The 13,585-nt window shown below is 32.4% G+C and overlaps 1 protein-coding gene across 1 annotated transcript; it reads left to right on the plus strand.

Moving 5' to 3' along the window:
* The first annotated feature begins 253 nt into the window (after positions 1–253).
* Positions 254–10,010, plus strand: LOC148272644 (uncharacterized). Its single transcript, XM_088239766.1, has 15 exons — positions 254–421; positions 505–665; positions 1,900–2,321; positions 2,399–2,622; positions 2,699–2,801; positions 3,015–3,142; positions 3,224–3,514; positions 3,616–3,900; positions 3,978–4,465; positions 4,555–4,738; positions 4,827–5,022; positions 5,106–5,872; positions 5,961–6,153; positions 6,819–6,932; positions 8,877–10,010. The coding sequence occupies exons 1-15, from the start codon at positions 329–331 to the stop codon at positions 8,930–8,932; spliced, it is 3,705 nt and encodes a 1,234-aa protein (XP_088095892.1). The 5' UTR covers positions 254–328; the 3' UTR covers positions 8,933–10,010.
* The last annotated feature ends 3,575 nt before the right edge of the window (positions 10,011–13,585 follow it).

Below are 13,585 nucleotides of genomic sequence, written 5' to 3' on the forward strand. Positions count from 1 at the left end.
AAAAAATACCTTCTTCTGCACAATTTACTATTTGTCGCCAACGTTGTTCTGCCGATTATGGCTCGATATTATATAACGCGTCATATTATGGTTATCAGAAATTCACGGTAAAATACATACAAGTATTCGAAGATCTACACATTTATATTTCTGCAGCTTAAATGCGTCTTGATAACAGAACCATTTATAAATTATCATATAAAATAGGTGAAGTCGTTATTCAGTTGAATAGAGCTAGTTTTTTTTTACAGTTTCGAATGGTATCGGTGCTGATGTTTCCCTTGTCAGCTATCTCAGGAACAATGCAAACCTTCGAGGGACTAAGGCCATGTGCCACGAAGGAGGATGTGGGGCTTGCATAGTCACTGTAGCTGCATTGAATCCAGTGACACAAAAACCTACAGTATTTTCTGTTAACTCTGTAAGTATCGTCAAAAGTTAAAATAAAGATTAGGCATTTTAGTCTTACTCATCAATTAACTAGACTTTTACTACAAATTTCAGTGCCTGGTGTCTGTCTTATCATGCCACGGGTGGAGTATCACAACAGTAGAGGGAATCGGGAACCAGAAGAATGGCTACCACCCAATACAGAAGAGACTGGCAGCATTCAATGGAACGCAGTGTGGATATTGCAGCCCTGGTTGGGTTATGAATATGCACAGGTACAATTTAAATAAATGATAATCTTTATAAAACATTCAAGTTTGTAAGTGAAAATTCTTGATGGAAGTTCAATGTAATTTATTATATAAATAAAAGACGAGTGATACTTTAATCCACAAATTTGGAATATCCAGTCACCAGTTTCATCGCTTTCGCAACATCTTCGAGACTGGTATCTTTATTAAGGAGTTCAATGTATTTATACAAAACAGAAGTAAGGATAGATAATTCAAAATCATATAAAAATAAATTAAATAAAGTTATTTTTTTCTTAAGGATCATTATATTGAGTTTTTCTACTGACATTTCTGGTGGAACTGGATTTTAATTATAATAATAAAATGACGAAACCCGGTCACTGGTAAAAAAAATTATAAAATAATTATAAATAAAAGTGGAATAAAACTATAAAGTATTTTTAAAATTATAATTAAGGATCATTGTCAATTTTTTTTCGGGTTAACTAATGAGTTGATATAATGCAATTTTAATGAGTTTAAGTAATTTTTTTTTAGTGTCCCATCCGTCGTGAGTGTGATTTTTTTCAATTATGATTTCTGAAAAACAAAGGGTAAAAAGTCATTAGTAAAATATATATTACAATGGGTAAAGTGATGGAGAATGCACGTGTGTTATCTGTTCATTAAGTAATTCTACGTCCGGTTTATTTTTTAATCTATTAATTTCGAGATTTTCTAGTTTATCAAGTTTATGGCCTTTAGGTGCAATATGAATTATTTTTTAATGCAAAGAAATGTTTATTTTCTATTAAATGAGTGGCAAAATTAGAAATATCCCCATGATTGTATGTGCTCTTTTATGCGTGTTTTAAAGGCTCTACCAGTGTATTTTTACAGTCGGTACAATTTAGAAAGTAAGTTCCTGAGTTTAATAACTTATCGTTTTTGTCTTTAGTATTAACCAACAAATTAGCCAAGGAATTATTATTGTAAAAGGCTGCGGTGCATTTATTTTTATAAATTATTTTTCCAATTTTATCACTAGTTTTTCCAATATACGAAAATTTTGCCCCACGCTTTCGATCTTTATTATTATTATTTGCTGTCAAACTTTGGGTTAATTTATTATTTACGAGACGCTTTTGTTTCTTTCTTATTAGGTTATCAAGTTATGTTTTATTACGTCCGTTATTAACCGCGATATAAAAGATAATCTTTATTTAAAACACTTTGATTCAACTGTATAAATGTATTAATATGTCAAAAATTTCAGCTTGTACGAAGATCGTAAAGATAACATGACCATGGCCGAAGTGGAAAACTCATTCGCTGGAAACATATGCAGGTGTACGGGATATCGTCCGATACTAGATGCCTTTAAAACATTTGCCAAAGATTGTGATTCTAAGCTCATGAAGCAAATTGACGACATTGAAGAGCTTTCAGGAATTAAAATGTGCAACAAAAGTGGACTTATTTGTACCAAGAGCTGCGGCGATTATTCGCACAAAACTGATAGTTGCGATGCAAATATGGAAAGTCCCGTAAATCAAATGTTTCTTGGAACTAAAATCATAGAATTACAAACTCCAGACTGTAAATGGTATAAAGTTTACAGCATCAAAGATATTTTTGAAGTATTGAATAAAATAGGTGCAGATTCTTACATGCTCGTTGATGGAAATACTGCAAAAGGTAAGAAAATAACATTACATTATCAGATTGACTTTTTTTTAAAGACAAATAAGAACCCAAGTTATTATTATTTGTAGGTGTATATCCCATGGCTGAAACTCCTAAAATAATGGTTGATATTAGTCATGTGGCTGAGTTAAAAATTCACACTCTTGATAAAGAATTGCACTTAGGAGGGAATATGACAATGAACGCTGCTATGACTGTCTTCGAAGAAGTTTCCAAGACCAACGCCAATTATAAATATACAACCCAATTCTGTAAACACATGGATTTGATTGCTCACATACCAGTTAGAAATGTAAGCCAATGAAATGGTAAATTAAACATGTCGAATAAACTTTGCCATTGTTAGTATAACAATGTTAACCTTTCAGATTGGATCATTGGCAGGGAACCTTATGATAAAGCATCAGCACAATGAATTTCAATCAGATATTTTTATCTTACTTGAAGCAGTAGAAGCTTCATTGACAATCGGTATGCATAACTTAATTTAGTTCCAACAGTATTTTTATTATTTTATTTTCTTTTATTTTGGAAACATTCAGTAGAGTTACAAAGTTTAATATTTTACACAATTAGACTTAATTCTAATGGACCAGTGAAGTTTCCATATTATAAAGCAATTATATGTAAGGTTATAAAGTATATTTATGAGTATGATTTTTTTTTAATAATTCGCTATTTTAGGTGATAAAACCGGCAATGTTAAACATATGTCATTGCTGAGCTTCTTGGAATTTAATATGACCGGTTGTGTTATACTGAAAATAAATTTACCACCATTGACAGATACCGATGTATTTCACAGTTTTAAGGTAAATTAAAATCTAGTATAAAATGTGTTTTATTTTCGTTTCTAAAACTTATTGTTTTTCATACTAATTAAATCTTTGTAGATTATGCCACGCGCTCAGAATGCCCATGCTCATGTTAATGCTGCATTTCTTATAAAATTTTCTGAAGACAGAAGAACAGTTTCCAAGATGAACGTAATTTTTGGTGGTATTAATCCACAATTTTCACATGCAAAGAAATCAGAAAAGTATGTCGAAGGAAAGGATATATTTAATAAAGACAATTTAAAGCAGGTTTTAAAGACATTGTGGGATGAAATTGAACCAAAAGTTGCTCCTCCAGAACCGTCTCCCTTATACAGGAGGAAATTAGCAGTCAATCTTTTTTACAAGGTGGTTAATTATCTATATATTGTATGAGCGTATCTCGTATTTATAAAATGTTTTATAATTTTGGTTTGATTTTTATATTGATTTTAATATTCGTTCCACAGTTTATCCTCCACATTAGCCCGAAGGGTATTTTTGAAGATATAGAGCTATCAGGCGGCGAAGAAATATTTAGAACTGTTTCTAGCGGGGTGCAAGATTATGATACCAATAAAGAAGTTTGGCCATTAAATAAGCCAATACCAAAAATCGAAGCTTTGGTACAGTGTTCCGGAGAAGCAAAATACGTGAACGATCTACCAACACAACCAGGAGAAGTCTATGCCGCTTTTGTGCTATCTACTCAATTTAGTGGCACTATTGAAAATATTGACGCATCGGAAGCCTTGGTTAGTTGATTAATCAAATGGAATAAAAAAATGGGTGTTTCAATCCATATTTTTTTTTATATCGTTTTATTTTTCAGAAAATGAAGGACGTGGTTGCATTTTTCTGCGCTAAAGATATCCCAGGACCTAACACGTTTACTCCTATTGATCCGTTCCAAGAAGAAATATTATGTAGTGAGAAAGTTCTTTACTTCGGTCAACCTCTTGCTATGATCGTCGCTAAAACTGAGAAATTAGCAGACACTGCTGCGAAAAAAGTTAAAATTACCTACAAAGATAAAAGTACCAAAAATCCGATAATAAATGTCAGGCAATCCCTTAGTTCTTCTGACGTGAAAGACCGAATGAAAATTCATAATAAAATTGAACCTAAAACCAAGGGCAGTGACGTGACAAAGGTTATTAAAGGATCATTTGATTTTTATGGTCAATATCACTATACAATGGAAACTCAATCCTGTGTTTGCATTCCCACTGAAGATGGATTGGATATTTACCCAGCCACTCAATGGATGGATCATGTCCAAAACGTAATTTCGAAGGCATTAAAGATCCCAGAAAATAGGTTAATTTTAAAAGATTCACATTTGAGTAAAATTAATGATATTTACATAAACGGCGACGCTTCCTTTACATAACTGTTTTATTTTACAGAATCAACATAAATGTTCGCCGACTGGGTGGAGCATATGGTGGAAAAATATCTCGACCAAGTCAGATAGCTGTTGCTTGTGCTCTTGCAGCTACAAAGCTAAACAGACCTGTTAGATTTGTAATGTCAATGGAATCTAATATGGCAGCAATTGGCAAAAGAGTACCATATGCAAGTGACTATGAGGTAATATAATTATCATAGTTTCTTGAATTAAGTATTCGGAAAAAATTTAAATATTGCACATTTTTAACTCGACCAATTTTTCATCTAGGTTGGAATTAATGACGAAGGAAAAATACAGTATTTAAAAAACGCATTTTACGCGGACAATGGATGTTGTCACAATGACGCCGTGACTGAATATGCTTTGCATTACTTTCCCAACTGTTATAAGTCAGACACTTGGTTGACTGAGCCATTCAGTTTATTAACTGATACAGCATCAAATACTGCATGTCGAGCACCAGGTAATTTTTAGCATTTCTTAAACTACAAATCTCATGCAATTTTGTTAATTCTTATTAACTAAAAAAAAATCCTATTCAATCAGGAACAACTGAAGGCGTAGCAATGATAGAAAATATTATGGAGCATATTGCAGTCGAAACTGGAAAAAATCCATTAGATGTACGAATGCAGAACATGGATTTAGAAGGAAGCGTTCTTCCGGAATTATTAGAAACAATAAAAAAATCTTCTGATTTTGACAGGCGACAAAACGAAATTGTTCAATTCAACAAGGCGAACCTTTGGCGCAAACGTGGTATAAGTCTGCTCCCACTTAAATATAACTTTTCGTTTTGGGGTAATTTCTCTTCGATGGTTTCAATTTATCACGACGATGGAACAGTAGCAGTGTCTCATGCTGGAATCGAAATGGGTCAAGGATTGAATACAAAAGTAGCGCAAGTTTGCGCACACGTCCTCGGAATACCCCTCGAAATGGTTTCCATCAAGCCAAACAATAACTTTACAGCGCCTAATGCCATCGTTTCTGGAGGAAGTTTGGCGAGCGAGGCATGCTGTTACGCTACAATAAAAGCTTGCCGAATACTTTTGGATAGGCTAGAACCGATAAAAAAAGAAATGGGCAATCCAACTTGGTCCGAATTAATACAAAAAGCTCATGGATCACTGGTAGACTTATGCGCACATTATATGTTTACAAGTAAAGACGACGTCAAGCCCTACGTTATTTGGGCTGTGACTGTAGCAGAAGTCGAAGTCGATCTGCTGACTGGAAATCATCAAGTATTGAGAGTTGATATATTGGAGGATACTGGAGAAAGTCTTAGTCCTCAAGTGGACGTGGGGCAGGTAATATTAGTTAAAAGACTCATTAAAGTTTATTAATTGTAACATCTATCATTGTTTATCACTTTCATATATTCAATTTTGCGATCAGGTTGAAGGTGCTTTCATAATGGGTCTCGGATACTGGACATCTGAAAAACTTGTTTTTGATGAACACACCGGAGAATTACTCACAAACCGTACGTGGAATTACAAGACTCCGGGAGTGAAAGATATTCCAGTGGACATGAGAGTTTCTTTTCGAAGAAATGCACCCAATCCTTCAGGCGTATTGCGTTCTAAAGGTTAGATTACAACATACATAGGGTCAAAGCACCAGTAAATGACCATTGGTTAATAAAACACACTATAATAAGAATTGCTACATGTGTCCAGTTAAAAAACTTTTAACACTAGAAACTATGACAAAAGCTGTAGGCTTCTTTCCGTTATCGTTCTGAGATTGATAGTGTTTTTTTTTATAAGGAAAGGTTTGGTTAGTGTTTTATTTGATGCTGTTTCTAATGCAATTCTTTGAATATATCCATATTCTAATGTGTTTTATAATGTTATGATGTAACTAAATCTGAGTATTATTTTTACTGGGGTAGTAATTCACTAATGATTCTGCTATTTTTTTAGAGTAATATTAAACCTTATTGTAATATTCGCATTTCAATAAAAAAGTAAAGGTACTTTACTTAGAAAAATTAATGTGCTTTTTATTGTTTTATTTTATTTTGTACGCTTAAATAATGAAATTTTTACCTTTAATGTGAATTTCACTACAAGCTGAACCTTAAACGGTCATTCATTGGTGCTTTGACCATAGTAAACATTATAATAATAGTCTAGTTTAAATGATATGTCTTGCCATAGGACGGGTTGTGGTTCTGTGTCACTTTTAACTAGCTAAAGACCCATTAAACTTGTTGATGTAATTGCTAAGTTTTTTAAATGTTCATTTCAGCTACTGGTGAACCTTCATTAAATACAAGTGTCTCGGTGGTTTTTGCTATCAGGCAGGCCTTGAATGCTGCAAGAGCTGATAAAGGATTACCACAAAATCAATGGTACCCAATAGGTGAGCACAATCATAAATATAACAGTTTGAAAATCATGTATCTTAGTATATATCTATTGTCCCGTAAAGTCAACACAAGTTAATTTTTTTTATAATTCATTGCCCAAAAAAAATTATGTTCAAAAGTCGTTTATTTAACGTACCTGCTCCAAATTTAATTTACTTTGTCCCCATTTAGATATTTTTAACACAAAATTTTGTGACTTCAAAAAAAAACTTTTTGAAACACTGTAAAATGAAACATTTGTCAGTGTGTAATAAGTTTATGTTCCTTTAAATATGTTTATTTTATTATGATATCGAAATTTTGAATTGGTCAACTATATTATGAAAATCCCTCTCCTCCACTCCTCCACTCTATTTCCTCATCCCTTAACCTTCTTACGAGCTCTTTTTTTTCCCATGTCTTATATAATATATTATTTTACTCTTTACTCATTATACTTGTGAAAAACTTTAACTGGATGTATGTACTATTTTTTATATTTTGTATTCTCATATAACAACTGTTGTTTTTCCTTAATAAATAAAAAAATAAATATATATATTTTCAGTTTATATGTTTCAATTTTTATTTTGCCAAAGATAAGGTTCAAGTACGTAATATATATGGTATGACATTGCGGTATTAATATACATTCTCGTTATCTAAAAGTAACCACGAAAGCAATATTTATTTTGAATTCTCAATGATTTAATAAATTTTAAATGCATAAAAATTGATAATCAATTATAAAAATATATTTCTCCTCCACAAACTCATAAAATTTCCACGCCGATCAACTTATCGTCTCCCATCCACTATCAAGAATTTTTTTACAATAACTTTATTTCAATCACCTGTGTAAAAACATTTTATATCTTTTACTTAAACATAACTTAACATAACGTAGGTTTGAATTCTTGGATTCGGATGGAAGGAACTGATAGACACATTCTTTAAAAAAATAAATTAAAATTAAAAATAAATGCATACTGCAAATAAATCATGTTTTCGTAACATCAGCATATGTTAATGTAGTTTTTCATGTATTTTTCTTTTATTTTCATGTTCATGTCATACCATATATATATGCTATTAACTTTTTAATAATTAAAAAAGGAATGGCCCACGCTCAGACGCTGAAGTTTCTGTGGGCATTTTTTCCAATTCATGTTATACCTTAATTTTAAGGTGTATTTTCTAAAGTGTATTTTTGTAATTATATTTCTTTGTAAATAATATGTGTATGAAAAAAAAAAAACTGTATTATTGACATATTACAACAGAGACGAAGAACATTTTAGAGAAGATAATATAGAAGTCTAGGCATCTAGAGGGCTTATGACCTGTCATTGGCTGGTTTAAGTGGCCACTTTACACACTGTGTAACATTCACCATTCAGCCCGTATTTGAACATCTATATTCCTTCAATTCTTCCATCTGTTGGTGTTTGTGAAGTTAAAGAGCTGACTGTTGTAATATATTAATATTAACAGCTCCCCGGGGAGTTGAATCCAGTCCTTGTCTACAAAAATATGAACAAACTCAAAATATTGTTGATAACATTATTATTTTTTCTTTATTCCTTCTTTTCCATTGAAGACTTTTATTGAATTAATTAATTTATATACATACACTTATCGCTGGTTAAATTTTATTTTGTGTTTCTTTTCGCATACGAATTTAAACAATACCATCTACATTATTGATTTGTAAGAAAAAAATGCCATTTTTTATTTTTTATTTTTTTATTTATAAATCATATAACACAAAGTATAATACATTGAATTACAATTCCCAGGAGTTACAATAACTCAATTCGGGAGTCATTTAGTAATAATTAACCCACCAATATGCAAATCCAATTATAGAAACTAAATATAAAATCTTTATTTTATCAGAATGGTTTTTCTATTATATGCAAAAAATTTCATAATTTTTTTTTCCATTTTTTTTTCAGAGATGCCATGTACCGCTGAAAACATTCTCCTGGCTGCCGATGTTTCAGTTTTTTAAGAAACAACATTGGATTCGAGAATAATTTAATAAACCATCATAAGCGGGTAGCCTTAATAAAATACCAATGAAATATCAATCACATAAAAAAACACACCTCTGTGGAGTGATCAACTTTCCCCTGCACATTTTGTGGCCACAGACGTAAAAATCGTCATGAAGACAAATTGTTTATTAGAGATGCCATGTATTGCTAAAAACATTATTTCGGCTGTTGATGCTTAAGTTTTATAGAAAACAACATTGAATTCTTGAAATCGTAGCCTTAATAAAAAAACAATCACAAAAAATAACACTATACCACTGTAGAGTGTAAACTTACCCCTGTACGTTTATGTCTACAGAAATTGAAACCGCCACGAAGACACATTGTTTGTTCGCATTTCCATAAGTATTTGTAAATACATATTATGTTTTAAAACATATTCTTAATTTTTTACTACCTGTTTTTTTAGGAGTAATTATTTTAAATATCAATAATTTATTTTTTGTTGTTGATTATTTTTTAATTTAATTCAATTGGCCTTGTCAAGATCAATCAAATTTTCCCACTTGTGACGATGATAGGGTATGTTGTTAGTGGATGGGGAACCAAGTCCGATCGGGCAAATCAGAGCCGTCGCCACCCTTCTACTCATCGACATCGCTTGCTTCTATACACCCAATTAAGATATCAAAAAAAAATTAAACATGTCAAGCCCAAGAAAAAATCATAGTTAATAAGTCTATGACATTCCCAGAATCAGCCCATTCAAAAGAAAAATCGGGCATTTTGTTCAAGATCTAGAATGAAATATATCACAAAAATTATGTTTAAAACCAATATTTCACGTCCACCATGTCAGGGTGGCCCGGGATCTCGAGCATGGTAGGCGAACGCGCCAGCCACTAAACTATGAAGTGGACTTATCTTCACTCGATTTCATTGTTCGGTATTTTAAACAGTCAATAAATAAAATATACTAGGTCTTGTCTCGAGCTGGTCATTTTTTTTATTTGTATATTATTTTAATCACTCTAGCATATAAAAATGAAATGTATTTATCTGTAACTAAATAAATAAATCAGCAATATCAAATGTTCATATTTTAATAGTTGATAATAATCAACAATGTTTGATTATGTCCAAATGCGAGGAAATGTGGATGTTCAAACATGGGCAGAATGATGAATGTTACACAGTGTGTAAAGTGGCCACTTAAACCAGCCAATTACACGTCATAAGCCCTGTAAATGCCTAGACTTCCATATTTCCTTCTCAAAAATGTTTTCCCTCTCTGTTGAAATAAATTTAGATAATAATCAAGTTTATTCATGTGTCATTGGTCGACAAGAACTTGTTGCGCAGGCAATAATCGGGGCAGTTAATCGGGTTGTGGTCCCGTGGCTAGTGTCTCGGACTCACAGACCAAAGGTCCGTGGTTCGAATCCCACTCTACCCCAACTTGATTCTATTTTCTAATTGTGAGTTATTTACAACTCGTTGAAAATGGCCCTCAAAATCAAATATTTGGGTAAATCATATAAAACGCAAATATTTCTTTTTTAAAAAAACAAAAAAAAATATATGTTAACTGATTTTTATACTTTTAAAGTATTTTTGATTTTTCAATCATATTTTCCTTACTGTCCCAAAAACATCCGCGCGTAACAGTGCTATGTAGTTATTACATATGCAAAAATTAAACACTTTAAATCGAAAAAATGTAATATTCATAGGTAATTGCTTAAATTATTTATAGTTGAAGTCAAAAGTGATAATACTTTTATTCCGATTGCTAAAAACATGAAAACAATCATTAGCTCATGATCATGCAGCACGGGTTAAACAACCCCCCTCGGCGAAAGTTGGGAAGCTACTGACAGGCGTCTGGATGAAGTACTAGAAACTTTGCTGTTCGCGCGTGTTACGCGTGAAATTGTCTTTCTCGCTCCCGAATATACCTGTTTTATCGAGAGTGAGACGTAAAGAGTGAGTGAGACAATTACATTTAAGGAAAACTCTTTTATTGCATAAGCAAAATGCGACACTTGGGTAAAATTGGTATTGTATTAGTGATTTATCTACGATTTTCGATAAAATGATTTTTTTGCTCCCAATAAGCATTCATTATTCAATAAAAAAATAAGTTAACTGGTAAATGTATGACGGAGGAATACCAAAAATCTTAACCCATAATTTATTATATTTATGGAGATATTAAAGTTATGAGATAAACTGTCATCAAGCGGGGGCGATACGGTTGGCTTGGCCATGTACTGCGGATGCCTCCTGAGAGCCTTAACTACGCTTGCCTACTTTACAAAGCATCAGGTTCTCGACGTCCTGGACTGTTCGGCAGTTCGTGTCAGGACTACGGGACGCGAGCCTGACTTAGAAGGATGCACAGGAGCTGGCAGCCGACAGAAATGCCCGAAGGACCTTCGTAGACACCATATGCTCCAACTAGGAAGCGGACATGGAATGATGAAAGATGCAATGTTTACTAGCTACATATCACCGGGAGGGGAGAGTTAAGATTACACAATTTTGTTTCAACAAAATATACTTGAATTTTATTTTATAGAATGCGTAACCGCCACTGGGAAAAATAGTATACTAACACAATAATATTAGTACTAAAATAAAATTATAGTTTAACAAGAACATCATGAAAAATAACAAATAGCACATCAATAAAATTAATTGTCCATTATTTATTATAGGAACAAAAATTCATTAACATTTTCTTGTATACCCACGAACAGGCCATGCCTTTGTGGGATTTTTTGTTTAATATTTTTACTATTGAAATGTATTTCAGTGCTATGTAATTATGCTTTATTTTTTGAATACTCTGTTTTATCACTTATGTTTATTGTAAAAAACAAAAAAAAAGCAAAAATTAAATATATTAATAAAACAAACAAAGAAAAACATTACATTTACAGTAAACAACCAGCTCAAATAATAGAAAAATAATTAAGGTTCCTACTTAAATCCCTCTCTCCAAGGAATATCCAGTCCCGAGCCTCTATCTTGCAAAATTAATTGTGAAAAAAACTGAATAATAATATCGAAATATAGGTTTTCAAGAAATGACGCAGCAAAAAAATATGTTGTAAGGAGAGTCAATGCGGGCAGCAAAGTGAACGGCGCACTTTGTTAATAGGATAACAGGTCAATTGAAGCTAATCTAGACTGGCATTTAAAGCCCCACCCACTTACCCGTATCATTTTAAAGGTGTTGTGGCCTCTTTTTAGATCCGCACATTGCGAAAACATTTTTTTAGCTGAAATGAAAGGTTTTTTTTTTTTCAAAAATTCATTTTTTCAGCCATGTCTAAAATCGAACCGACTTTTTGCATGGTAAGCAAACGCGCTGACCATCGCACCACGAGGCTGATACAAAATAATGTTGCAGTAATAAACAGCATTTCTCTATTTGCAGAAACTAGAAAAATCTTACGGTATTGATGCTGAGGGGAAGATGAATTTCCTAAATAAGTTAAGGTGGATAAAAACACTAGTATTTCAAGTTCATAAATTCATTAATTTTTAAATACCTGTAGTAAAAAAACATGTTTCAATACAGAATGTTACCTCATACATTCAAAGTTTGGATGAGGTATCATACAATGTTAATAAGATCTGGCTGTTTTCTGCGAAATGCATATTTTAGGTTAAGAAATATCAAAAGCAGACACAACCAAAAGACATGTATGACAAGATTTACGAATGTGGAAGAGGCTAGGTACAGTGCGCTCAAATGTTTGATAACTATATGTTTTTGTACAAATTTCGTTTGTGTTAGTAGTCACACTAGAATATTTTATTTGGATATATTCTCTAACACATTAATTAACATATTACAACAGAGATGAAGAACATTTAAGAGAAGGTTATTTAGAAGTCTAGGCATCTACAGGGCTTATGGCCTGTCAATGGCTGGTTTAAGTGGCCACTTTACACACTGTGTAACAATCACCATTCTGTCCATATTTGAACATCTATATTTCTTCAATTCTTTCATCTGTTGATGTTTGTGAAGTTAAAGAGCTGAAACCTTTATTTATGCGGGTGAGATTCATCTAATTGAATTATTTCACCTACATACCAAGCAACGCTTGAAAATGTTATTTTTTCAATTTCTATACTTCTTCATGGACCAGGTAATTTATCAACAATATTTTGAGTTTGTTCAAATTTTTGTAGACAAGGACTGGATTCAACTCCCTGGGGAGCTGTTTATATTAACATTTTACAACAGAGATGAAGAACATTTAAGAGAAGGTAATATAGAAGTCTAGGCATCTACAGGGCTTATGACCTGTCAATGGCTGGTTTAAGTGGCCACTTTACACACTGTGTAACATTCACCATTCTGCCTATATTTGAACATCTATATTCCTTCAATTCTTTCATCTGTTGATGTTTGTGAAGTTAAAGCCATTGACATACCATACATGCCCCTGAAGTATGCAAAATTTTTCATCTGTATTTATTGTCTACTTTACTATGTTTATGGCAGCTCCAAAGGTTAGACGTGTTTTTATGAGCTCGGCGATTTTCGTTTGTTAAAAAAAATGGATCAAAGAATTTGTGAAATGTTAACAAAGGCATAGGCCTTTGTTAACATTAACCATAGGGTTAGTCTGCCATGAGTAAAACAA

The sequence above is a fragment of the Micrasema longulum genome, unplaced genomic scaffold, assembly GCF_059751315.1.
Source record: "Micrasema longulum isolate JH-2025_06_02 unplaced genomic scaffold, ASM5975131v1 h1tg002261l, whole genome shotgun sequence".
NCBI lineage: Eukaryota > Metazoa > Arthropoda > Insecta > Trichoptera > Brachycentridae > Micrasema > Micrasema longulum.